At 44.2% G+C, this 26,580-nt stretch overlaps 1 protein-coding gene across 6 annotated transcripts; it reads right to left on the bottom strand.

The window, feature by feature from the left end:
* Positions 1 to 66: 66 nt before the first annotated feature.
* Positions 67 to 26,258, bottom strand: Zfp410 (zinc finger protein 410). Of its 6 annotated transcripts, none has more exons than XR_015621904.1 (13): positions 26,073 to 26,245; positions 21,589 to 21,710; positions 20,599 to 20,734; positions 18,379 to 18,597; positions 16,631 to 16,822; positions 13,084 to 13,234; positions 11,331 to 11,512; positions 10,100 to 10,189; positions 5,886 to 6,011; positions 4,965 to 5,105; positions 4,502 to 4,703; positions 3,468 to 3,595; positions 991 to 1,796 (listed from the first exon to the last, which is right to left on the bottom strand). XR_015621904.1 is itself a non-coding variant. In NM_001108042.3 (12 exons), exons 2-12 carry the CDS (start codon positions 21,619 to 21,621, stop codon positions 1,758 to 1,760), a joined length of 1,437 nt encoding a protein of 478 aa, NP_001101512.1. In that variant the 5' UTR covers positions 21,622 to 21,768; positions 25,941 to 25,987; the 3' UTR covers positions 67 to 1,757. The 6 variants fall into 6 exon arrangements, 3 of the variants coding, with proteins under 3 accessions (NP_001101512.1, NP_001420908.1, NP_001420907.1); XR_015621903.1 differs by lacking the exon at positions 26,073 to 26,245 and adding an exon at positions 25,941 to 26,000 and having other exon boundaries at positions 21,589 to 21,768; NR_197622.1 differs by lacking the exon at positions 26,073 to 26,245 and adding an exon at positions 25,941 to 26,000.
* Between the last annotated feature and the right edge of the window lie 322 nt (positions 26,259 to 26,580).

The following is a 26,580-nucleotide window of genomic DNA, read 5'->3' as shown; positions in this document are numbered from 1 at the left end:
AAGCAAGTGATCTTATAAGCCATCTCTCCAGCCCAGAGAGTATGCTTTTCCTTTTTTTTTTTTTTCTTTCTTTTCTTTTTTTTGTTGTTGTTTGGATACCTTGTTGATCTAACACTTCCTATATACATCAGGCTGTCCTCAAACTCAAGAAATTTGTTTGTTCCTTGCATGTTGGGGGTCATGGCTCATCAGGGTCCTTCTTATTTTTTTTTTTTTCCGGAGCTGGGGACCAAACCCAGGGCCTTGTGCTTCCTAGGCAAGCGCTCTACCACTGAGCTAAATCCCCAACCCCCTTCTTATTTTTTTTAAGACAGTGTCTCACTGTGTAACCCTATATCCCTGGCTGCCCTAGAACTTGTTATGTGTCAAAACTGGTCTCAAATTCATAAGAGATCTGCCTGCCTCTGTCTCTGAGTCCTGGGACCAGGGGCATGAACTACTATCCTATCCTTAGTCCCCTTTCTCTATCTGATACTCTCTCTTAAAAAGAGAATGACTGGATAATTCTCTCGACCTCTAAGAACACATCTGCTACAGGCAGGAGTGGTGTATACCTTTAGTCACAGCACTTAGGAGGCAGAGTTTAAGGTCAGCCTGGTCTACAGAATGCGTTCTAGGACCTCCAAAGCTACACAAAGAAACCTTGTCTTGAAAAAAAAAAAACACAAAATGTATCCAACAACAACAACAATACCCCACATCTAAAACAACGTTCTCAATCCAGGATCAGATATATGCTATATATATAAAAGGTACCCACATTACGATTCATAACAATAGCAAAATCACAGTTAGGAAGTGGCAATGAGGGGTTGGGGATTTAGCTCAGGCCCTGGGTTCCGTCCCCAGCTCCGAAAAAAAGAAAAGAAAAAAAAAGTGGCAATGAAAATCATTTTATAGTTGGGGTCACCACAACATAAAGAACTGTATTAAAGGGTAGCAGCGTTAGGAAGGATGAGGACCACTGATCTAAAACAAGAGCCAAACAGGTGACTGGGTTGTTTTGTTTATTTAAAAGGAAAAAAAGCCCCTCTAAATCATGTGGTTTTTAACTTAAAAAAAAAAAAACAAAAACAACAACAACAAAAAAAAACCAAAAAAACAAAACCAAAACCCCCTGATAACATGCTAGTTTAAGTCCCATAAACAAAACAAAAAATGACCAAGTCAAAGTGTACGGGGTATGTTGGTACCTCAGCCTGGGCCAAGGGGAGATTCAAGTAATTTAATTTTTACAGCCCAACGGCTGAGTCTTTTACTCAGGTTGCTAAAGGGAGAACACATTGCCACAATGTAACTGGCATCCCTCCCTTCTTCAAAGCAACAAGGCATCTTGAAAACTCAGTGTTCTGGTAAAGTTCTGTGGTTGGAAGCAGGACATAATTCAACCATATGAAAAGATAGCTGGGTCTAGGATGAAAACTCTTCAAAGGAAAACCTCGACAGTCACAATGAAAATCTTCAGCCAACACATAATTAAACTCGCTCTTGGGAAGTCTACCCTCAAACGTTGCACTGAGAGGCAGCTACAGGTGTCCAGCCCACAGTCATGGCTTCACTCTTGGACTGCATCCGCTGGAGGGTGAAGAGAAGCCCTCAGACATCCCTCTTCTCTGCCAGGAAAGATGAACAGAGGCAAGGCGAGGTCTTGGTCCTGCAGACTCATTTTGGTTCTGGCAGATAATTGAGCCTTTTGGATCTGTTCCCATCATGCACTCTGGGATCAGACAGAACAGCTCCTCCAGGAGTCAGCAAACTCATGTCTGTCTGTCAGTTAAATCTCCTTGGTTTAGTAACTATAAAATTGAAAATGAATAGACACTAGGTTACAGATGAATTACAGAAGCAACATGGGTGCTGGGAATTAAACTTATGTCCTCTGGAAGAGCAGCCAGTGCTCTTACCTTAACCACTGAGCCATCTTCCCAGCCCCCAAAGCTTGCTTTTATTATTGTTGTTTTATGAGATAGGGTCTCTGTGTCCTGGAACTCACTATGAAGACCAGGCTGGTCTTGAACTCAAGTGATCCCTCTGCCTCTGCTTCCTGAGTGTTGGGATTAATGGCGTGCACCACCACATTAATATGGCAATAAAATAACCTGAATTTATATGCTCAGTGACTGTGCTCGTACCCGCCAGTCAGTGACAGAAGAACCAACAGAAGGCACCAACAGTGTTGAACTAAACCGTTACACGGTTAGTCCAAAGTACAGACAGCAGGAAAAGGAGCTGCGTCTGTTACAAGTCCTGAAGCGGGAACCTACTCCTGAGTGCTCCAGGGTCAAGTCTGAAGGACTCCTGGGGGCGGCAGCAAACCCTGATACTTCACTCTGCTGTTCAGAGGTTCTGAGTAATAACTGATGAAATCTGTTTCCGTCTTGTATATGTGTATGAAGGAGATCCAGATGTTTTTGAAACAAGAGCTCTCGGTGGTCTGAAACTCAGATTTTGCTGGTTAGTTGGCCAGTGTCTATCACTTACTACTCCTCTCTCTACTTCCCCAGCGCAGACCTACAATGCACATGCTGTCAAGCACAGCACTCTTTTAAACTCCCCAGTGCTGGGATTATAGACCACGAGTGAGCCGTGCCTGCTGTTTTACAGGGGTGAACCAGCTGAGCTTCCCATGCTTATGGGCAGCGATCGACCAAATGAGCATCTCTCCAGCCCACCAGAAAACAGGCAGAGCATGCCAGTAAGCAACATTCCTCCATGCTCTCTCAGCGCTTCGGTTCCAGAGTCTAGGTTCCTGCTCTGGCTTTCCTCTATCATGGACCTATCAGTTATAATAAACCGTTTCCTCCTCAAATGCTTTTGGCCATGGTGTTTAAACCACAGCAGCAAAGGAACACATCAGTGTACTAACCAAATGCAATGCGTGGGCCTTGTTTCAATTCTGATTCAAGTTAGACAACCAAAGACATTTTTGAGGAGATAAAAGACAGAAACTAAATTTTGGAGGATAAAAATTTACTACTAAATTTGCTGAGTATGGAAACATGGTTATTTCTTACATTCTTATCTTTCCAGAAGTATACCCTAAAAAATTACAGATAGGTCTATAATGCTTTAAAGTATTCTGGCACAAACAGTGGGTGAAAAAATAAACCGAAAACAGTGAAACATTAAAAAAGATGTTGTGTGTGTGTACAGGAACATGTATCCACATATCTGTATGGAGGCCAGTGTGCACAGTGAAAGCTGGACAGACACGAGCCTGACACAGCTATCCAGTATTTCCATTGGTGTGTGGGATCTGAATAATGATTTCAGGTTTGCCTGGCGAGAGCTTGATCCGCTGAGCCATCACTCCATCTAACCATAGTATTTAATGTATTTATGTATATTGGTGTGTGGAGTGTATGTGAGTATTTTGTTCTGTGTACCCAGCTCACAGGGTGACATTCAGCCTCCAGAAGATGCTGAACTAAGCACAGAGACAGAGTAAGGGCAGGAAACAGCTTTACCTCCTGCGGATTTACTGCAGTTAAGACAGAAACTTCATAGGACTGCCTTCCTGACTGCATGGTCACCAAGTGATGTGTCACATCAGGCACTGAAGACAGGGGCCGTGAGGATCTTTCAGTAAGCACCTCTGTAATACAACAGAAAATTCCCTTCAATGAATAGTGAATCCACACGTCCATCCACTGCTTCAGCAAGCTCTCATTAAAATGCTAAAATCTCTTCCCTGAAAAACTCAGCCCCATGTTCTTGTATGTTTTTCATTGTCAGTGGATTTAGAAAATATTACAAAAGGAGGGTGGGAAGTAAAAGCTTTAATATAAGAATGGCCAATTTCAATGTAACAATTTAAAATAATACAGTTTTCAGACTGTTACCTGGATTAAAACAGTGTATGAAATAGAGCAAACACTGGCAGGCAGGCGGGCAGGCAGGGACCAGAGACCGAGAGCCAGCCCTTGAGGTGGACAGTCCTGCTGTTCTGAGTTCTATGTCTGCGTCAAGAACCTGAGCTAATCCTGCCTTCAAAATTTATTCTCAGTGTCCTTTCCTCCCTGGAATTTGCTTCTTCAAGGCCAGCAAAACTCTCCATGCAATCTGTCTTCTCATGTGGTTTGCGTTAGTACTGCTCAGGAAACAACAGGCGGACCTGGGTAGTACATTTTAGGCCTTGAAAGCTCCACACAGAAGTTACAAAAACATGGTCACTTTTACTTCAGACTGTGAAGGACAGAAATGACTAAAACATGATCCTACACCTAGTACGTTCATCAGTGGGATCACCATGAAGGTCTTTGGAAGTGGTTGTACCGATCAGGTTTTTCCTGAAGGATCTGTAGCTCCGTCTGCTCTCCCGGCACGCACTGAACAGTGGTGTTTGCTAGTGTGATCACACCTATTTACTCAACGGTGCTCCTTCACACAGTCATACTCAGCTGTCACTTCTCAATAGAGCTCATGGCCCCTGTCTCCAACTTTTGTCTTTCCCATGGTGCCAGGCACACAGTAGGCACTGATAAATGCATGCTGACCTCACCTGGTAAGTTTTTCAGAGAAGAGGGCCTGGCCTGTGTAAGCTGGGTGAAATTTCTATATCAGAGGAGCAACTGTTTCCTAGAGGGCCCTTTCTTTTCTCCAGTAGATATGGCTTTTGAAGGTATGGAGAAACTGCTCTGTGTCTCCTCTGTAAAACCTGGTTATGCTCTGTTTAAATGTTTAAAAGTTAAGCTCTTCCATAACTGCAACAGGAAAGACAGACACAGTTGGGCTAGGATGCTAAGGATTACAGATAATTTTATCTTTTCAATTTTTTTTGTGTTAACATATTTAATCATTTTTAAAAAAGGATTCATTTATCCACCCCAGAGAGTAAGTATAAATACTATTCAATCACAGAATCATACAAGAGATAATATTCAAACCTCCATTTTGGAGATACGCTATTTCCTTAGTCACTAGTTACAACTTGTTTCCCCCAAATAAAGAATTAAATGTCTTACCATCATCAACTCCAAGGATAGAATTGGTATTTGGTAGATTCAAGGTCTCTCCACCAAGGCTGGACTGGGGATTCATAGACACCAGGGTTTTATTGGGAACTGAAGCTTCTTCAAGCAAACTACTGCCCATTAGTGGCTCAGCTGCACAGAGAACAGGAGGTGAGAGACATACAGCAGTCACTGTGCCTGGTCCTAAGCTCCCTTCACCAGGAAGCCGGCCACCTTTTTCAGAACCATAAGTGTTTCGTCTTTCACTTACTCACTTTCAGATAACAAGAATAAATAAAAAATTTTAAATCTTTAGTTACAGACATCTTTTATGTCCCTATTCCTTAAAAGCTGAATCATAGACCAGCACTAGTTGACTTCAACCTCATTAGAGGAACATTTGCTTACTTCCTAGTTTTGATTTCTGAGGCTGGCCTTAATCTATGGTCTCCAACTTGTACTTCACCCGTGCTGGGATTAAAGGCATGGGCCAATATACCTGGCCTTTGTTTCCTAAGGTAAGGGTCTTACTCTGTTGCTCACTTCAGCCTTCCAAGTAGATTTATAGGCATAAGCCATCAGAGCAATTGTCATTCATTCATTCATTCATTCATTCTATGTGTGTATGCATATTTTTGTAGTGTTTACACCAGGGTCTGATACACTCTACTGAGCTGCAGGTAAAGCCCTAGTTGAACTTTTAAAGCTAAGTGTTCTAGAATTTATAATTCAGCTCATTTATCGAGTTTATTTTAAGAGAGGAACATGAGCAGTGAGAAGTTATGCTTTGAAAGTTTGCAGATGACTGTACTGTGCAATTGTTACAAACTATAAAGCTATCAAATGAAACCAAGTCTCTCCAGAGGTCCAAAAAGCCAAGGCAAGCCAATGACTTGGCTGTGGAACACAGATGTCCATTCTGACCATCCTCACCAGTCTGATCCTGTTCTTGACTCCCAGTTGTCCCCAGCTGCAAGTGGTGCTTTCTCATGTGCACGTTTCTACTTCCACTCTGAGAGAAGGTCTTCCCACAGACTTGGCACTGATGAGGTTTCTCTCCTGCAAAGGGAACCACGTTAAGACTGGGCAGCCCAAAAGGCAGCTGGCAGTTCTGATGGCAGTCAGGTAGACTTAAAGAAGGTTGCTCTTTGGACACAGCCTTCTGTACATGAGGAAGGCAAGAAAGGTACCCCAGGAGGGCACATGTACTGTCTCCCGGCACTTCCTCTTTCTAGACCACAGCCTTCCAAAACAGCCTCTTCAATATGGTATCATGGCACTTACAACAGAAAATACTTACTTCCTTTCCAACCGTCTTTCATCAACCAACAATTCACATCTACCTCAAGGATTCATTACAAACCTAGGTCCATAATATCCCACGTCCTATTTCCTGCCGAGACTCAAGGTCTTTAACAAATGATTCTCTTAACATAAATGGTCTGCTCATGAGTCCCCATCAGTCTTCACTCATCTACCCAGACAGGCACGCTCAGAACAAAGGTCCCAAACCACTTTCCGCAGACAAACACTCACGTCCACAGGGCAGGCAGCATATAGGAGTGAAATGGAGCACTTCCCCAGGGGAAGGACAGCTGTTTCTCAGTTCTGGCTACTGTTGCCATGTGCTGATGTAAGCCTTGCTCTGCCAGACTGTTTGTCTGTCTGTCTGAGACAGGGTTTCTCTGTGTAGCCCTGGCTGTCCTGGAACTTGCTCTGTAGACCAAGATCTGCCTGCCTCTGCCTCTGCCTCTGCCTCTGCCTCTGCCTCTGCCTCTGCCTCTCTGCCTCTCTGCCTCTCTCTCTGCCTCTCTGCCTCTGCCTCTCTGCCTCTCTGCCTCTGCCTCTCTGCCTCTCTGCCTCTGCCTCTGCCTCTGCCTCTCTGCCTCTCTGCCTCTCTGCCTCTGCCTCTGCCTCTCTGCCTCTCTGCCTCTGCCTCTGCCTCTGCCTCTGCCTCTGCCTCTGCCTCTGTGCCTCTGTGCCTCTGTGCCTCTGCCTCTGCCTCTGCCTCTGCCTCTGCCTCTGCCTCTGCCTCTGCCTCTGCCTCTGCCTCTGCCTCTGCCTCTGCAAGTGCTGGAATTAAAGGCGTCACCACCACCTCCACTGCCCATCTAAGAGGAGCTAGAACAGGAATTTCAGACAAAATCCCCCAATTCGTAAATACGGAGAGCCAATTTACGACTGGCAAAAACATTACACAGCAATGTTCATTTTCATTACTGAGGAGAATGCAAAAAACCTATCTGTGGTGGGGAATCTAGCACTACTTAGAAATACAGAGACTCTGTCCATCTGGGAGTCCCACCTTTCAAAATCTACCCTCAGTTACAACAGGAAATAACCCACATACAGATTATTTACTGTAGGACTATTTTAAATGGCTAATGATTAGAAAAACCCAAGTAAGTGTCACACAGATTTATGGAAGAGTTAATGTGCCTACATTCCTTAGAAGACTAAGAGCAGGAAGTTTAAAAAAAAATGTAGCTAGCCTGGGCTACAACAGTGAGTCCTAGGACACTCTTAACTATAGACTGAAACCCCCATTTCTATTCTTTTATTTACAGACACCTCACTTGTGGGACCCAGCTATCCTGGAATTCACTATATAGTCCAGGCTGGCTCCAATTTCATGGCAATCCCGTGTTACCCTCCTGAGTGCTAGGCAATAGCTATGTGGCCTGACCAAAGCCTTATTTTAAAAGAGTCAAGAATAGCTGGGCATGGGGTATATGCCTTAATTCCCAAAGTTGACAGGTAGATTTTAGTGAACTCATCTTAGAAAAAACAAACAAACAAACAGACCCAAGGAGGAACAAACAATTCTTTTTTTAAGATTAATTTATATGGAAATGTGTGCTTCTGTGTGGGTTTATGTGCATCACTTACATGCAGATGCCAGCAGGGATCAGAGGGTGTAAGGTCTCCTAGCACTGCAGTTACATGATGTGGGTTCTCTGAAAGGACAGTAGTACTCTCTAACTATGTCTATGTACTAGCTATAAACAACCCTAAAATAAGTCAAGAAACCAATTTAATCTGCCCTACAGGTAACCAAAGCACCAGTTCCTTATTCTAAAAGCTCACAATGAAGACTGGACATGCCAATAGTCCCAGAACTTGTGAAGCTGAGGCAGGAGGATCACTCTAAATTCAAGGCCAGTTTGGTCTAGGTAGCTTGTTCCAGTCCAGGCCTTCTTGAGAAAACAAACAAACAAACAAACAAACAACCAACCAAACCAACCAAACAAAACCAGCAAGCCCATAATGAGAAGCATTTTATTTAACTTGCCATTTACTTGTGTAATTGATCAAATAGCCCTACTCCATGGAGGAGGATCCAACATATAGAAGAATTCTAACTAATGTGAAGAACCGAACTAAGGAAAACTACCAATTAACTATCAGGTTAAAAAACAAGGGTGAAAGATTAAGAGAGAACATAGGGACTTGGTTGACACCACCTGAACCCACTGATCAGATCTGACAACCAAACCCTGTGTGGTCTTGATGGACATAGGAAGTATGTTTGGAAGGTTTTAGAGCTTGGCTCTATCTTTGCTGACACAGAAAAACAAGCTGTAACACAAAGCAGGAGCTGGGAACAGCTCGGTGGCAGAGTTCTGACCCAGCACGTTTGAGGCCCTGCTTCAATCTCCAGCTCTGGGGGAAAAGACAGAAAAGGAAGCTGACAAAGTCAGAGCATAGTTTCCATAGGACCCTAGTAACTCAACTGTGTAACAGACTGACCAAACAAACAACATGCAAACAGACTTACAGTCACGGAAGCCCTAACACCAGGAGTAAGCACTGTCAGGCCCTATGGGGTCCCTATCTAAAGGAACCAACATCTGGGTTGAGGCTGCAGCTCTACAGTTAAATGTGTGCCCGTTACTCAAGAGGCTTTGGGTTCAGCTCCACAAAATACATAGAGAAAATTTAAAGGTAAATTAACTCATTTAAAAATAAATCAACTGGAGTTATTTTGGAGACAACTAGATAGAACAGACCATGCATTGAATACAAGATAAAAACAAGACATATTTTTAAATTTAATAGCCATAAAAATGTCTATTTTTTCTATTCTTACCTATGTCTGACTATGTTTGATGGTTTTCCTTAACAAGTACAACAAAGCACTCTGGAGCCAGGCACTATCCATGAGGGTCTACATCTGGCCCACAGGCTGTCAGCCTGCCACATCTACTTGGAACCTGTCACCATATAAAAACTGGCGAGGAGCCGGAGACCTAGCTCAACTGGCGGAAGACTTGCCTGGCATCCACAAATTCCCCACGTGCACTCCCAACAACATCTGAGAGGCGCGGGCAAGATGATCAGAGGCACAAGGTCATCCAGTGCTACACGACAGAAACAGACTGGCCCAGCACTGCGGTCCCAACTGTGAAACCCTGACTGACTGCAGGTCTCCACACTAACTCACCGAAGTGCTCTGCTGCCTTCATCAAACCAACAATCTTGCCTCTACCTCCTCAGTGCTAATTTCTGTTTGGGAAGATGGCAAAGGAGGGCAGGAGACAAACATTACTCAGAATTTTCTATTAAGCTTACAAATCTGGCTGCTGTAGAGTCCTTTCGGAAAATACCAACATTTTTATCGGAAGATTAAGTCATCTGCACAGGATGAGCAAATTGACAGAACTGCAGGGAATTCGGGAAAACAGAGCAAAAAGCAGGCCCTAAGTCTTTTCTTTGTGCTGGCTACTGTGAAGTCCTAAGGGGCAAAGGCAGTTTCTGCAGAAGGAGACTGAAGCCGACGTGCCCATGGCTTCTCAGAATGCCTGGAACACCGCAGGGCTCGCAGCCACTGACGTCAGCCTTCCCAATTTGCCCTGGGTTTTTAAATCTTCCCTCAGAAGAATGAAAGTGTCAACACAGGATACATATCAAACAACATATAAAAAGATCCAGCAGAGATCTCTAAGGTCTCCACTCACAGATCCCAAGAGAACAGTGGATCCTAACTGATGAGAAGCCCTTTTGAAAACAATTATTAAGGACCTTCCTCCTGCAGTCCTGAGCTTTATTACCTGACCAATAGGACATGGAGTGTTCTTGTTAGAATACTGCCTCCCACCCTCCTCTCTTACTGTACTGAGGTCTACAAAGGGCACAGGCTCTCATACCTGAGTGAACCACCAGATGTTTTCGAAGGCTTGAATACTCAGCAAAGGAGCGGCCACATCCCTGGGCTTCACAAAGGAAAGGCTTCTCTCCTGGGGACAGAAAGTGAGACACAGGCTTAGGCTTCTTTGTGAAAATGCTTTCCTAATCATTGTGTCCTGCTTTCAATGACTGACTTGTTCTGCTTTAACTTATAATTCCAACTGGGCACCCAGCAAATGCTGGCTCTTAATGTTCTGAAATGTGACCACGAGACACAGCCTTTTTGTTTTTTATTCTAATTTCTTCCTTAGAATGAGAACTGTTTACTATTTCCTTTTTGCTTATTTCTTTTGTTTGGCTTTAAAGCTGTCTAAAACTGGCTGTTCTAGATCTAGCTCTGTAGACTAGGCTGCTCTCGAACTGAGAGATCCGCCTGCCTCTGTCCCCTAAGTGCTGGGATTGAAGGTGTGCACCACCTCCAGGCACATTTACTGTTGTAAGAAAACTGAAGAGAAAATTATTTCATCCTAACATATAAAGGTATGCCAACTGGAAGAAATTATGTCTAGAACAATTGTGATTTGTGCATGGACTTCCCTTTCTGATTTCCTATACAGTGTACCTCCTGTCATTTTAGCCAAGACTTGGGAAGTGGCATGAAGCAGGGAAGAGGTGCACATGCTCAATGGTGACCTGAGGTCAGTAATAACACATTTCTAACAACGGCTCCAGAAGCACGTGCAGGATCTTGGACTAAGAAGCAAGGAATCTTTATTTTGCTTCTTTCATTCGGACACTCATTCTATTTGTCATGTTGTAAGTGCTAACAAGAAGAAGCACCTCGCTTTCGGATTGTACTTTATCTCCTATTTATTGCTCTGTAACGTTCACAGGATTCGATAAATACATCCATGCAATCTTCAGAGACTGGAAAACAGGCCGACTTGTCCGTCACCTCCTGGCGGCGCTAAGGTCATCTAGGACAACCTCACATTTCTTCCTACAAGGTAGGCTTCTGGAGAAAGAAGACAATACTGTCTGTTCCTTCCTCACACAGATAAAGCTGGATAAAGGTTACTGATAATGAATCAACAGAATGCACAAGACAATGGAATTAACCCTCTCCTCAGGGACTAGTAACAACAGTGTGTTTCATTTCTACCCTCGCTGTGCCTTTAAGTATAGGGGAGCAGGGAGTGGCCGGCGGCCGGCAGAGGTGAGGAAACTGCGGGAGGGAAGGGAGCTGCTCACCTGTGTGGATGCGTCGGTGGTTCTTCAGGTTTCCAGCCGTAGTGAACTGCTTACCACACCCAGACTCATGGCACATAAAGGGTTTCTCCCCGTTGTGTGTCCTCATGTGCACCTTCAGCCGCTGCAGCACATAGAAGCTCTTCCCACAACCCTCTGCAGGGCAGATGAAGGAGCGCTCATTTCTGTGAAAACAGTCACAAGCACCAAGGCCTGAGAGCGCTGTGTGCTGCTGCTGCTGCTGCGTCAGCATCTCTACCGACCCAAAGGCAGACAGTGCACTCCCGACGGGGATACTCAAACCAACCCAGGCTGTTAGAACTGTACAAGCCCAGTCTCAGCTACAACACCACACAGACTTAAGGTGGTGCCCTAGGAAGATCTGCCATTACTGTTGTTAGGTTGGTTTTTTTTTTTAAAGTTTTTTAAGACAGAGTTTCTCCCTGTAGCCCTGGCTGTCCTGGAACTTGCTTTGTAGACCAGGCTGCCCTCAAAATAGATCCACCTGCCTCTGCCTCCCTAGTGTGGGATTAAAGGTGTGCACCACCACTGCCTGGCTGTTGTTATTTTATTTGTTTTCCTGTGTATAGGTATCTTGCCTGAATTGTCTGTGCACTGCATATATCCTGGTGCCTAAGGTGGCCAGAAGGGCACCAGATCCCTAAAAGTGGAGTTATGGCAGCTGTGGACTGCCACGTGGGTGCTGGCAACCAACTTGCTCTCTGGAAGAGCATCCAATGCTCTTAACAGCTAACTCATCTCTTTAGAATTTACATATTAAGTTCTCAAATTATTTTGTAGTAAGACTTGAGAATTTTTACTCTTTAAGATATTTAGGTGCAAAATGTCTTATTTAAATATTTATCAGAAATAAGTTAATGAGAGGCAGAGGCAAGAGAACCAAGAATTCAAAGGCATCCTTTTCTGTACAGAAAGTCTGAGGCCTGCCTGCAGCCACATGCCCAAAATAAGTAAATAAGACAACACAATCTTTCTATTAACATACAAGAGTCCTGAGCCAGGTATGGGGATGCACGGTTTCCTCAGTGCATGGGAGGCTTAGGAAGGAGAACCTTGAGTTTGGAGCCAGTGCGAGCAAACAGTGAGAACTCATCTTAACAAAACAAAACAAAACAAAAACATAGAGCTATGGATACAGCTCACAAAACAGTACTTTTTTTTTTTTTTTTTTAGGTAGATTATAAAGCCCGGGTTTAGATCCTAGAACAACAAAAACAAGGTTCAAACAAGAAGTTTCCTATTAGCTGGCATGCTGTAAACCTGGGAGGCTGAGGCAGAAGATCATTTAAGCTCAAAAAATTTGAAGCAATGTGGTAGCACAAGAATCCACCCAGAAACAAACGAGAACCAGAGACCTTGGTCTTTTGAAGCAAGGTCTTGAGTTGGAGGGATGGCTCAGTGGTTAAGAGCACTGACTGCTCTTCCAGAGGTCCTGAGTTCAATCCCAACCACATGGTGGCTCACAACCATCTGTAAAGAGATCCGATGCCCTCTTCTGGTGTCTGAAGACAGATACAGTGTACTCATATATAATAAATAAATAAATCTTAAAAAAAAGAAAGAAAGAAAGAAACAAGGTCTCCCTACAGCCCAAGTCGATCTCAAAGGCTGAGATTACAGGTGTATATGCATCATCACACCTGACAAAGGAAGATATCTTAGCCAGCACAAACGGAGTTCCCGCTTTCCTGTAGTTTGTCTATTCAGGGACAGGTTCCTCAGTATGATTGCTCACCGATGAGTTTTAAGGTGGTACTTGAAGTGAGCTGGCCACACAAATGTCCGATCACAGCCTTCAACCGTGCACTTGAGCTTCTTTTCCACTTGAGGAAGGGGCCCAGAGTCTTTGAGTTGCCCATCGCCAGAACCAAGGTGGACATTTTCTCCTGTAACAAGTGACATTTTAGAATTCAGGGAAAGATCCTGCTCAGACACTCAGATTCAAATGTTTCATTGCTAGCGATCAATCGTTAACCAGACAGCTATCTGTGCTTACTAGGCATAGGCATGACCTTCGTCTACATCCAGAGAATTACCCACAGCTTGCAGGCTTTATTTCCTAACACTAGGTTTCTGACAAACGTAGTGATATTGAGTAAGGCTACCTTACACATATCTCATCTGCGGGGCCAGGCATGGTGGTACACGCCTGTGATCTCACCCCTGTAATCCCAGCTTTTGTGGTGGGAGAGAAGTAGCAGGACTGAGCAGTCTCAAAAGGAACCCAAGCATTTGCAGCAGAGTTGGTAGAGAAGTAACACCCAGAGTGGAGGCTACAGAGGGAGCTTCGAGTTTTAGGAAATAAGGAAACACTTGCTTTGGATGAGTGAGCTTATAGCAGGTTTTTATCACAGACGGCCTGCCTGCCTGCCTGCCTGCCTGCCTATTTTTATGCTCCAGATTTTATTCTCCTCCCAGTCACCCTCCAACAGTTCCACATCCCAAACCCCCAAACCTACCTCCCTCCTACCCCGTCTCCAAACAGGTGGCCATTCTTAAGATTTCCCATTTTCTGAATCAACTTGTTCATTTATTATCATTTGAAGGATAAGAACAACCTTCTAATTTCCTATCTCACCCCATTTTGGTTATCCAGTGTTTAAAAATGTAAACCTCAGATGAATTTTGAAAATTTGAACCAATCTTTCATAAGAGACAACATCCATGGGGCTGTTCCATAGTGAAGGGAGGCAAGACGAGCAAGCAGGCCTCGGCTCATGCTGCCCAGGATCTGCTAACTAAGAATGTATGCATGGTCCACATCAACAGGTCTGCCTTCAGGCCAGCCTGGGACCTCCGTAAGACCTCGTCACAGGCTGTAGTAAGGAAGGGCTGCAGATGCTAGCTCAGTAGAGCACATGCCCAGCAAGCAGGAGGCCTTACGTGACCCAGTACAGAAAGTAAGTCAAGGTAAGATGTGTGTCCTGAGATGCGTGAAAACACTGAAGCAGAGATGGTTGGATCTCTCTAAGTTCAAGGCTAGCCTGGTCTTCATAGTGAGTTATAGAAAAGCCAGAAGTACATAAGGAGACCTTGCCTCAAAAACAAACAACAAAATACAGAAGTCAATGTCTAGAAAATCAGAGCTAGGCATGGTGCACTCATTTAATCTTAGCACTCCGGAGGCAGAGGTGGGTGGATCTCTGACTCCCAGGCCAATCTGGCCTACAGATGTGATTTCCAGGACAGCCAGGGCCACATAGAGACCCTGCAAGGGGAGACCCTGCAAGGGGAGACCCTGCAAGGGGAGACCCTGCAAGGGGAGACCCTGCAAGGGGAGCCCCTGCAAGGGGAGCCCCTGCAAGGGGAGACCCTGCAAGGGGAGCCCCTGCAAGGGGAGACCCTACAAGGGGAGACCCTGCAAGGGGAGCCCCTGCAAGGGGAGACCCTGCAAGGGGAGACCCTGCAAGGGGAGGGGTAGTTTGTTAGGAAAGAATTAAATACAAAATCTTAGGGGATCTCACCAACAAAATGAAACTATTTGTGTCTTATGTTTGTGGTATTTACTTTGTATTCCGGAATATAAGACACTTGTTAAGGTTATAAAGTAACTTTTGTCTTTTGAGATGAGGGACTCACTATGTAGGGCGGCACCATTTTCTAAATGTGACTAAAATGGTGAAAGTTTTAGGATTTATTTTTTTTTTCTATTCTTTTTTTTGGAGCTGGGGACCGAAAGGTTTCAGGATTTTTGAATTAGAAAAATCATCTTAGAAGAAATCTTCCCCAAATGGTTAGATGAATACAGGGCACCGTGAAGTCACTATCAAATAATCATTTGAAGATCAACAAAAGTATGGAATATTCTGTGTAGGAGTTATTGTTTATAAAAATAAATATTCTGAAATATCTGTAGAATCCCCAAGTTTATGAGATGTTATTTAGTTTTTTGTTTTTATATGAACAGTAATTAGAAAATAATTATAAATATGTTCTGGATTACCAGGCAAGAGCTCCAAATAGTTGTCAACTGACAATGCTGTGTGTAATCTTGGCTTGGTTAGTAACAATAGTGACAGGTGTGGTAATAACTTAATCATCACAGACTAATGAGAAAATACAGAAAGAGAACTAATCAAGAGACCTAAAAATTAATGGTAGTTATGTAAACGAAGGTTTGACTAGTATGGGGGGTTTTGAATCTACCACAGATCTGTGGTTAGGCATGAGAGTTGCACTTGAAGACCAATGTGGGGTAAGGGAGTGTGTGAGGTCCTCTGGAGCTGGAGTTACAGGTTAGGATCCACCTGATGTGGACGTTAGGGAGCAAATTCAGCTTCTTTGAAAGAGCAGCCATCACCCTTAAGAGCTGAGCCACCTCTCAGCACCAAGACAGCCACACCTCTGAGCTGCCTGGGGATCCGGGGACCGTATTCCAAAGTGACGTCAGACACATGAAGTTGTACAGGCTAAGCTGAAGAGACACCAGACTGAGAAAACAGCTTAGTGGGGGAAATGCTTGTCACACAAGCATGAGGACATGAAACACAGACCAGCCATGTGTGGGATATTCCTAGGAGTGGGGAGGACATACCTTTATCCTCCATGTGTACATGTTCATGCACACACACATATACACTCAAACTTTTTAAACAGAAAGTAACTAGCATAAAGCAATTGGCTAATGAATATCAACATAGTTTAAGCATTATGAGTCAGATTCAACATTAATTTTACAATTGTACTTTTATTAACTGATAAAGCTATTTTAACTTCTTTGAGCTCTAAATATAAATGTTTTATAAATTTTGATCTTTACATACTTAAGAATGATTATGATAAAAGCATTCAATATTGTCGGCAATTCTGCTAGGCTCCACCCAGCAGCTACCTAGCAACAACTTGCAAGGTAACGTGGCTTATAAGGACTATGTTCTCGTTCTCTCTCTCTCTCTCTCTCTCTCTCTCTCTCTCTCTCTCTCTCTCTCTCTCTCTCTCTCTCTCCCCCTCCCTCCCTTTCCCCTCCCACACCCTTTCTCTACCCACCCACTTCTCGCTCTCCCCCCATCTCTCTCTATTCTCTCTTCCTCCCTCCTCTTTCTTCCTCTACCCCTTTTCCAGGTCCCCTTCCCTTCCCCCAAATAAGCTCCCTTTTGTTCTAGGCCTGTTCCACGGTGGTGAGTCCTCAGGAGAACACCTTGGCTGGACCCACTGAGGTGCTCTGTCCCGCCACAGTATTCTGCCATTTTACAGAACACAGCTGCAATTATACACAATTCAAAATACAGCCGCTCTGTTACCCAAGTCTCTGTATGGAGAAACCTGAGAGAAGAAAGTCTCACCATTGCTGCCAGTTTTTGCATTCTTTGCTAGCTGTGCACGAGTAGCTGCGATCAAACTGTCGTGGGCCAGTTCCTGAACCCGGAGGAACCATGGGATATTACTGTCTGTGCTCTCAGCAGAGAGGAAGTCAGCCCCCGAGTCCTCGGCCTCATCCTGTACAAACACAAAGTGCTCAGCTGAAGAGCCCAGACCTGAAAGGAGAAAGAGAACACAGGAAGATTAGCCAGCATCCTTTCATTAGACCTGGCCCAGACACTTGTCCCGAATTAATCAGTCTAGATCTTCCCTTCTCACTTCAAGTTTCTGTTCTTATAAATAATTAAGATATCGTTTCTCCATCCAGCCCACAGGCTTACTGCTAACTCTGCCTCCTCTTGTTTCAGAAGCAAAATGTTCCTTCCTGGCAACCAGGCCACCTCCCACTTGAAATACTCCAATCCTGTGTGCGGTCAGGTCATTCTCTCTTGAATGCTTCCGTTAAGTTCTCTCTCACCAGGGCTGGAAAGATAGCCCAGCAGTTAAGAGTGGCTGTCATTACTTAGGCCAAGCTGGCCTTGAACTCAGAAATCTGCTTGTCTCTGCTTTCCAAGAGCTGGAGTTAAAGGTAAGTGACCCACGCCCAACACGTTTTCTTTATTATTGATTTGTTTGAGCCAAGGTCTCACCATGTTGCCTCCGCTGGCCTCAAGCACGTCCTCCTACTTCAGCATCATGGGCACTGAGTTTACAGATTTGTATGCAGTTTCAAAAATAACTCTACCTTCTAACTTGTATTTCTATTCAGTCACACTCTACTCTCCAGACCCACCCGTCTTCCAGAAACTACTATTTTTCCCAAGGCAACCAGGTAGACATTTGACCTCTCTAGTCCATTCTACAGCAGTCGGTATCATTTAGCATCCTTTCTTCCTTAAAACACTTTCCTCCCCTGGTTCCTATGCACCATTCTCTCCCAGTTCCACTTGCTGTTCTGCTGCCCTCTGAGGTCCCCCTGCCCAGGCTCCCACACTTACCTTCTTCCTACTTATGTTTCAAACTTACCTGGAATCCAAGAATGTACAACACATGGTTCGCAATACTGGGTGTGATGAGCTGCCCGACTGACTACTTTGGACCAGACCTCTCAGAACTCTAAACTCCTAACTCTCCAAAGGATACTCCCTCATCAATGTACCCCCAAACCGAAACATCTGCAGACACTTCTGGAACTGAGCATCCTCCCCCAAGCTGCTTCTTGCTCTCACTCTCCTGGTCAAGGGCAACACATGAATTTCCCAAACAAGGAATGATTCTGTCGCCAGCTGTAGGGACACCTCTATCCCTGCACTCATGGGTGAGAGGCAGGGAGATCCCATACTCAAGACAGTCAGTGCTACACAGAGACGCCACCATATCCAAGGAGTTTACCATTGGATACACATGCCTAACACCCAACACGTCTCCCAGGAGCAGGCAGCGTCCTTATTTTGTACACAAATTGTGCTGCACAGAGGAACAGGGATGACAAAAGCCAAAATGTGAAGAACAGACTTTTCTTATATTTGGCAGAATTACTAATCAGCCATGTCACAGACTTAAACAAGACAGTCTCTGCTCTTCCTTCACCCAGTGCGGTCACGGATCACACAAACTCGCTAAAGTAATCGAATAAGAAATACTCTTTGCATTTTATATATATTAAATATTTGCCCCACCTCTAACTTTTTCACTTTAAAAATGAGTGATATTCAGAAAAGACTAAACATACCTGCTCTTGTTAGGTTCAGAAGGATGAACGAAGTGCTATCACTTGGCTGTAGATCTTGCAACAAACTAGGCGACTCTGGTGTGGACAGGAACTCTGGGGACTTCTGTACAGTCTGAGCCCTTGTCTCTTCTCCGTCTGGGCCCACATTCACCTGAAGGCTCCTCAAAACAGCTGAAGAAGGGACCTCCTTGGAGGAATTAGCATGATTTGCAGTTTCATCTAGTGAAGGAAAAACGCCATAGCTTTATAAAGCCCTCACCTCCAGGAAACTCACGCTTTCAATACAGCGCACCTAAGAACTACACCTGACTTCGCTCCTGCACCCTTCTTTTTCTTTTTTTCTTTTTCTTCCTCCCGGAGCTGGGGATCGAACCCAGGGCCTTGCGTTTGCTAGGCAAGCGCTCTACCACTGAGCTAAATCCCCAACCCCTCCAGCACCCTTCAAGAGTAGACTGTGCTCTCTTTTTTGCGAATACAAAAACTGCCTCAGAATAATCCCAGGGGGGCCAATCGTCTGGGAAAGCACTGCAGGCTTACGGAAGAACCAGTGTACTCCAGTACAGTTGGGTTTACACTGAATGTACAGAAGTCATTTAAAGACTTGCTCTAAAGAAATTCATATACAAGTAGATCTCTGCGAGTTCAAGGCTAGCCTGGTCTACAGAGTGAGTTCCAGAACAGCCTGGACTACATAGAGACCCAGTCTCAAAAATCCAAAACGGAAGTGTTCCAAGTGTTAAAAAAGGGAAGAGCTAGGCCATATGTATGGCTCAATACAATTAGGAATTACACTACCATGATGACATATGACATATATAATATTTTCAGAGGCTTTCATTCATTTTATATATATTAAAGGAAGGTAACACTTTTTCCTCTTTTAGCAGATGGCAAGCACGATCCTAAGAATAAAAATGGGCAATAATGTAAATATTCCTAATATCACACAACTATACAGTAAATGCTAATTTAAGATGGTAATTCTACGCCATGTGTATTTTACCAAACACACACCAAAAACTATTTTAAGAACATAAACTTTATAATAGCTCTAGCTATCACAGCACAGTATCGGAGAATTCAGACATGAACAAAAAAGTTGTGGTATGTAAATATGGCAGGATACCATGCTGAGACTAAATGAAACATGGCCACAATAAGGATGAGTCTCACAGGGCTGGAGAGATGGCTCAGAAGTTAAGAGCCCTGACTGCTCTTCCTGAGGTCCTGAGTTCAAATCCCAGCAACCACATGGTGGCTCACAACCATATGCAATGGGATCTGATGCCCTCTTCTGGGGTGTCTGAAGACAGCTATAGTGTGTTTATATATAATAAAATAAAATAAATCTTTAAAAAAAAAGTGCTTTAAACTGCTAGGCCATTTCTCTAGCCCCAAATATTGTAGGTTTTTTTTTTTTATAAATCACGTCATGTATGAAATGATATATATATCATACTTAGAAGAGAAGTGATTAAGTTAGATAGAAAGGTCCAGATGCAATAGTTTATAATCTAATAAGCTGGTATTCAAGTATATCTCTAAAAAGGCGAAGGAAGGAAGGAAGGAAGGAAGGAAGGAAGGAAGGAAGAAAGAAAGGAGGACAGAAAGGAGGATCAAAGGTCTTTAAAAATATATAGGGCCAGTGGTAGCACACAGCCTTTAATTACAGCAGACACAAAGGCAGGTAGGTCACTGTGTGTTTAGGCCAGTCACAGATCATAGCCAGACCCTGTCTCAAAAACCAAAAAATGAACAGAACTACATAATCACTTCCTCAACTACACTAGCCTTTACACCACTCCCTCCATCCCTGCGGTCTGGCTCCCCAGCCTTTCTCTGCCATGTTTTCAGTCTCTGTGTCCTTGGCCTCCTGGGGGCCTCCAGCACTCTGATTGCCCTTGGCTCCCATGACTCCTGGCTATGCAGAGAGTCATCTACTTCAGACTTCTTCCCTCCTCCTCTGGCTCCCTTGCCTGAGCACATGCCTTCAAAGGGGAGTGCCACAGTGCTACAATGAACTTTCTGTCTCACTTTCACATCCGTGTTCCTACGCTTAAACTACTGAGGCTCTCATGACTTCCATGGCTGCCTTTTGATATGGCTCCTACATTTTAGTTTCTATCAACCAGCTGTAAAATCAATTGCATCCTACTCTTGGTACAGCATCGTCTAACCTCTCAAGTCTTCTTTGTCCCATCTGTAGGGAACATATTTTACCTGGTAACATTAGTCGACTGCATTCTGAGGCCTCGGTCACTGGAAGGAGGGATAAGCAAGTAATGTCTTTAGCTTCTGATTCTACTAGCCCTTGTCCCAGGGGGATGGAGGTATTCTGAACAAACTGAACCAGGAGCTGAGGAGGGGAAAACAGCAAAACTGAGAATCAGAATGAATCTCAACTTTAAATTTATCAAACAAGTGATAATATAATTAAGTCTTATTCCTGTCTCAGTCATATACATAGAAAAACTAGATTAACTACATTTATCAAGGTGTTTGCTCTACACAATAGTTGATTTATAAAATTAAACTGATCTGTCATTTTCTATCATAGAAAAATTATAAAAGTGGGTTTTAAAATGATGAGCCCCCTTGGTTTTAAGTCAACTGCACTGTACTGATTACATTAGAGAGCACTTTCCTGGGTATTTTTTCACTTATTCCTAAATTCCTAAGTAAACACGTATTTACAAATGACGAATCATCCTGAAACACAGACTTGTCTAAGATGATATAATTAAAGTTCCAGTCTTCAAAATTAAGAAATGATTTCAAATTTAGTGACTTTTCTAGTAAACACAAACTTATTAAGATTAAAGTATGAAAAATGATAGAAATTATAAAATGCTTAAATCATATTTAGAAAAATTATTTTCAGATACATATTAACAAGATTCGTGTAAATAAATATATACATACATAAATATTACAACTATGAATATAAATATACTTTAGAAATAGAACCTATCTTATCATGTTTAAGTACTTTAAGTATTTCCTTAAATACTTAAATAGCAGATATAGAAAACTCACGAAGATGGAAACTGAATAATAAAGTCTCTAAGAAAGCATTTAGTAACAGAAGACTCATAAACTAAGCACTGAAGTAAATCTCATTTGGCTTTGGAAGTCAAGAATGCTTACGATTAAGCCACTCACGTTGTTTCCTGACCAACGGTCTAAGAAGACACAGCTAAGTGGGCTCACCTCTGGTTTGGATTCTAACTCATCTGATAACATTGATTCAGCTTCTGAAATCCTGTAGCTGTTCGGGGGGACAGGGTCACATCTAATTCAGCCAATGACACCTTCCTGTTACATTCACATCCCTTTAAAAAACAGAACACTTCCTGTAAGACGCTGAACTAGGTTGGTAATCAATTTAACCTAAAATAAGGGTAAAAAAAGAGAAAGACACAACATTAAGAGCAGTCAGCAAATGCAGCTAAATCAACAAAGGCATCCCTTTATGTCCAAAAGCCATAAGCAGACACTCAGCCTATAACATGTGTTTTAAAGCAGAACAAGCCCAAAAAGTATCAAAACCTATAAAAAGCAATATGCTTTGATAACTATCTTCAATTTTTAAATCTTTATTTTTATTTCATGCACGTGTAACTAACTCCCTGTGTGTCCAAGTGTCCAGAGTCCAACAGAGGGAATCAGATTCTCCTGGAGCTCCATGGAGTTCCAGGTGGTTCTAAGCTGCCCTGTGTGGATGCTAAGGGCCAAACTCTGTTTCTCTGCAAGAACAGCAAGTGCTCCTAACCACTGAGCCTTATCTCCAGTCCACACAAAAGTTCCTCCTTCTAATGAAGCCCTGACTGCCTGAAATTCACATACAGACCAAGCTGGCCTCCACTGTCAATGATTTTCCCATCCCTTCCTGAGCACTGGGAGGGATTACAGATATACGTGGCTATGAAAGGGTCTTAAAATATGGAAAAGCTATATTCCCAAAGATGCTCATTGAAAATATAAGACAAAGAACTGGAAGCAACACACACAATAATCTTTTAGAACACTTAAACACATACGTACTATATAGGGCTTGACTCTTGACTATTAAATATGGCATTGTCACTTCGAAACACAGTTATGACTAGGGATGCGGTTTAGTGGTAGAACATTTGCCCAGCATGTGCAAATCCCTGGGTTTGATTCATAAGACACACACACACACACACACACACACACACACACACACACACGCACACACACACACTGAAGACCATGCAATAAAACATCGGTTACAAACCTATTTCCCATTTTAACAGTAATTACATCGTAAGAAAAAAGTAAAAAGAAATTCACAGATAAAACAGCAGTTTTATTGTTTAACAGGAAAGTGTGACTTACTCTTTTTTCTTATTCTAAAAGGTAATTATGCCATTCTGATCATTTAAAAGATAAGTCTAGCAGGGGCTTGGTGGTGCAAAGCTACAACCTCAGCACTCGGGGAGTGGGCTCTACAGCAAAGTCAAGGTCTGTCTGGGCTATTGTGATCTCAGAAAGACAAAAACAATCAAGTTTACAATAGTACTCAAGTCTAGCTGTGTAACTCAAGGCAAAGCACTTGCATAGCATAGCACAATGTTCGAGTGTAATCGCCAGTATTGAAGACAAACAAGCCAACACACGGGGTGGGGTGGGGTGGGGTGGGGTGGGGGCAATGGGACTGTTTGCACACAGATGCAATGGATTCATCTGCATTCTTCCTCCCTCCCACCCTTCCTTTTTCCCGGGTCCCTACTGGACACTGAACCTAAGGTCTGTCTATCCACGCTGAGCACAGACCTTGCTAGTTCCCTAACCCGAATCTCCTGGATAACTCCCTGCCTCCATGGACTTTGGCACATGAATTCACTTAATTTGGTGGAACTGCTGGTAAAATTGGGAGTCTGAGATCCATAAAGTGAAGACAGGAAAAAGGTGTGGTGGCAGGCATCTGCAAGCTCAGCAGTGGGAAGACTGAAGCAGAACAGGGAGGTTTGCAGCTAGCATGAACCACACTGCAAGATCATCTCTGGAAATAAAAAGGAAGCAATGTGTTCAGAGCACAGTGGCTCATCAAGTGTCCTCCGTAGACCTCATCTGTAGCACAGAACTTGCTAAGCACACCAGCCAGCAATATAATGGACGTGCACAAGCTAGGTTTGCCAATTCCAGGTCCATTACCTAGCTAACCGGATTCAAAAGCTGAAATGAAAATTTTGTTCTTGCAACGCAAATCTTTTATAAAAAAATTAGTATTTTTTGGAGACAGACACGGTGGCACACACTTCAATTCCAGCACTCTAGAAATATAGGTAAGCATATTGCTAGGGGTTTGAGGCCGGCCTGGTTTACATATTGAGTTCCCAGGCCGGCCGAGGTTACATAGTTGAGTCCTTGTCTCAAAAATGATGTTTCACTGGAACAGTTCATTTTTAAGATTTTTAGTTTTTATTTATCATGCATTGGTATTTTGCCTGCATGATGTCTGTACATCACATGTATGCAGGACCCATGGAGGCAGAGGGAACTGGAGTTACAGAAGGTTAGGAATCACCATGTGGGGTGCTGGGAACTAAGCCCAGATCCTCTCACACATTTTGACAAGTACAGTTAAACTGTCTTTAGTATATTCATAGTTCTGAAATCACACACATGCTCAGTTTTGGTTGTTAGGCTGTTGGGGGAGGGGCTGAAAGGGTTCACAGACAGGCTCTAACATAGGCTGACCTGGAACTCCCGCTCACTCCTGCTCACATCTTCTCACACCTCCGAACACTGAGACTACAGGCGTGTACCTCGATGCGTGGCTAATTTTACATGTTCCCAAAAGGAACCCTGAAGTCACTACCCACGTCTAACTTAGTCATTATTGTGGGTTAAAATGACCTCCATACAAGTTTCCACGTGACTACACAGAAAGCACTGGATAAACACTCAGATAGAGGATAAATAACGTGACACATGATACCCAATTCCCCACCCCTTCGCTCCGACTTTTCTTTTTTTTTTTTTTTTTTTTTTGGTTCTTTTTTTTCCGGAGCTGGGGACCGAACCCAGGGCCTTGCGCTTCCTAGGCAAGCGCTCTACCACTGAGCTAAATCCCCAACCCCATGCTCCGACTTTTCAATTCCAAGCTTTCATTATTAATTGCTTGTGGGGTAATTCTACATCAGCGTCTCCAGCCAAACCCCGTCTAAAGGCAGATTACCATCTCCCCCAGCAAACCTGTTCTTCTTGAATTATCTCATTCATTTATCGCCACTCCACTTCCCACTCAGCTGCAACCTCTCTCATCCTACATGTTTACATAGTCTCAGTCATCAATAATAATCAGACCCCAAATTTACCCCTCCTAGGATGCTATCTAGATTTCTCAGTACCTTTCAATTACCCTTTTCTTTTTTGGTCAACTACACTATTAGCACAAACTTTTGCGTGGTCACCTTGCCTTTTAAAATTACCCTTTCCAATCTATATTTTACCCAAACACGCATTATTTTTTTTTCCAAAACACAAAAATGCTTGTCACTCCCCATATGCAGTTTAGAATCTCAGAATAATGGCCGGCCCCTAAGGGGAAACCTCTTCACTGACATACCCCCCCCCACTAAAAACAAAATCCTTGGAAATTGTGGGATTTACCTAAATTTGACACCTACTGGGCTACAAAGCTTAAATTAGAATCCACATCTTCTGATGCTTGCCCTGTATTCTGCCAGACGACACGATAACACAAAGAGTAATACGTCTCAATTCCAGACACCCAGAATTGCCCGTCTTTACTTCGCACTGTTTTATTCTCTTTGCATACGTTACACTGCCCTTTGTGTCAAACTCTAGTGTAAATGTATGAACTCTTAATCCCAAATCAATAATATTTAACTCCCGAGTGGATCCTAAGTACATTTCAGAACCTCGTGAGCAAGTGAGACAAAGTTTAATAAACTAATTGGGTAGTCTTCTCTTGAGAAACTTCAGAGAACAAGTTGAATGTACAAAACACATCCTGGCTGCAAACACTCGCAGCCCACACACGGGCCTCAAGTGACAGGCAGAGGAGACACCAGAGGTCCAGCCCTGGTCCGCAGACGTCCCTATTCCTGACCAAGGAAGAGAGTGGACGCAGGATAGGAACCGGCAGCCCTGGGTGAAACGCCGGCAGGGCACCGCTGTAACCCTTTCCGCCAGCACAAAGGCCTCAGCCGAAGGCCCTTAGGTCTGCGGGCAGGCCCGGCTGCGGGTGCAGTCCGGAGCCTCCGCCTCGGGGACTCGCTAACTCTGGCTTTCTGGGGGCAGTCTGGTTTCCAAACACCCTCCCGCAAAAACAAGCAAAAGAGAAGAAACAGCGTGCCCCAGCTCCTCAAAGGGGTTAGGGCCGAAGCCGCCCGGCTTCGGACCCGTCGCTCCCCGCCCGCTAGACGCCTGGGGGAGCATAAGGGGGCGGCTTCCTTGTGCCCTTCGGGGGCGACCTCGGCTCTAGAGCCCCAGATCCCGCAGTGGCTTCCTTTCTCTGCGGGACCACCTAGCCGAGCGGGTGTGGCTAGCACTAGCCTGGAGCTCACCTTCCAGTCTAGGGCAGCTGGCCGCCGTCCGTCAGTCAGTCCCGAATTCCGTCCACACTCGGCGTCTTCCGGCTCCCGCCGGAAGCAGCTCCAGAGCGGGACAGGAAGTTTGGCCGCCCCCCACCAACATACCCACTGGCTTTCTTCTCCGCCCTACGGTGTTACTCAGGTCGAGGTGCTGACTCTTGGGCAGCTGCGGAGACCGGTCCTCTGCTCCCCACTACATACACACACCCCGACACACACAGGGTTCCCGACCGAGGAACCACAGCGTCCCGCCCCCTTCTCTGCCCTTCAAGGCTCTCAGGTCCGCGAAATGTGAAACCAGGTCAGTGCATTCTAGCCGTGACGTCACTGCCTTCCGGCTGAGGCGAGGAGTGCGGCGGCGGCGGCGACGGCGGCGGCTGGGATGGGTGAGATGGTGGGGTAGCTTTCTCCGGAGATGAGGACTTAATGACAGCTGACGAGAAATTGTGCTCCCGAAACACCAAAACCGCATAAAGAGCATTAAAAATGTTCATGGCCCAAGAGGGACCTGGAAATGAAGAACTGCATTGCCCATAGGACTGGGCATGAATTTAGGCACATGCTCATACAGCTTTAGAAACATTTAAGAATTCTCCAGAGATCTTGGATGCCC

The sequence above is a fragment of the Rattus norvegicus genome, chromosome 6 (assembly GCF_021556685.1).
Source record: "Rattus norvegicus strain SHRSP/BbbUtx chromosome 6, alternate assembly SHRSP_T2T, whole genome shotgun sequence".
NCBI lineage: Eukaryota > Metazoa > Chordata > Mammalia > Rodentia > Muridae > Rattus > Rattus norvegicus.
Note: the sequence above shows the minus strand (reverse complement) of the source record. Positions and strands in the feature narration are given on the sequence as shown.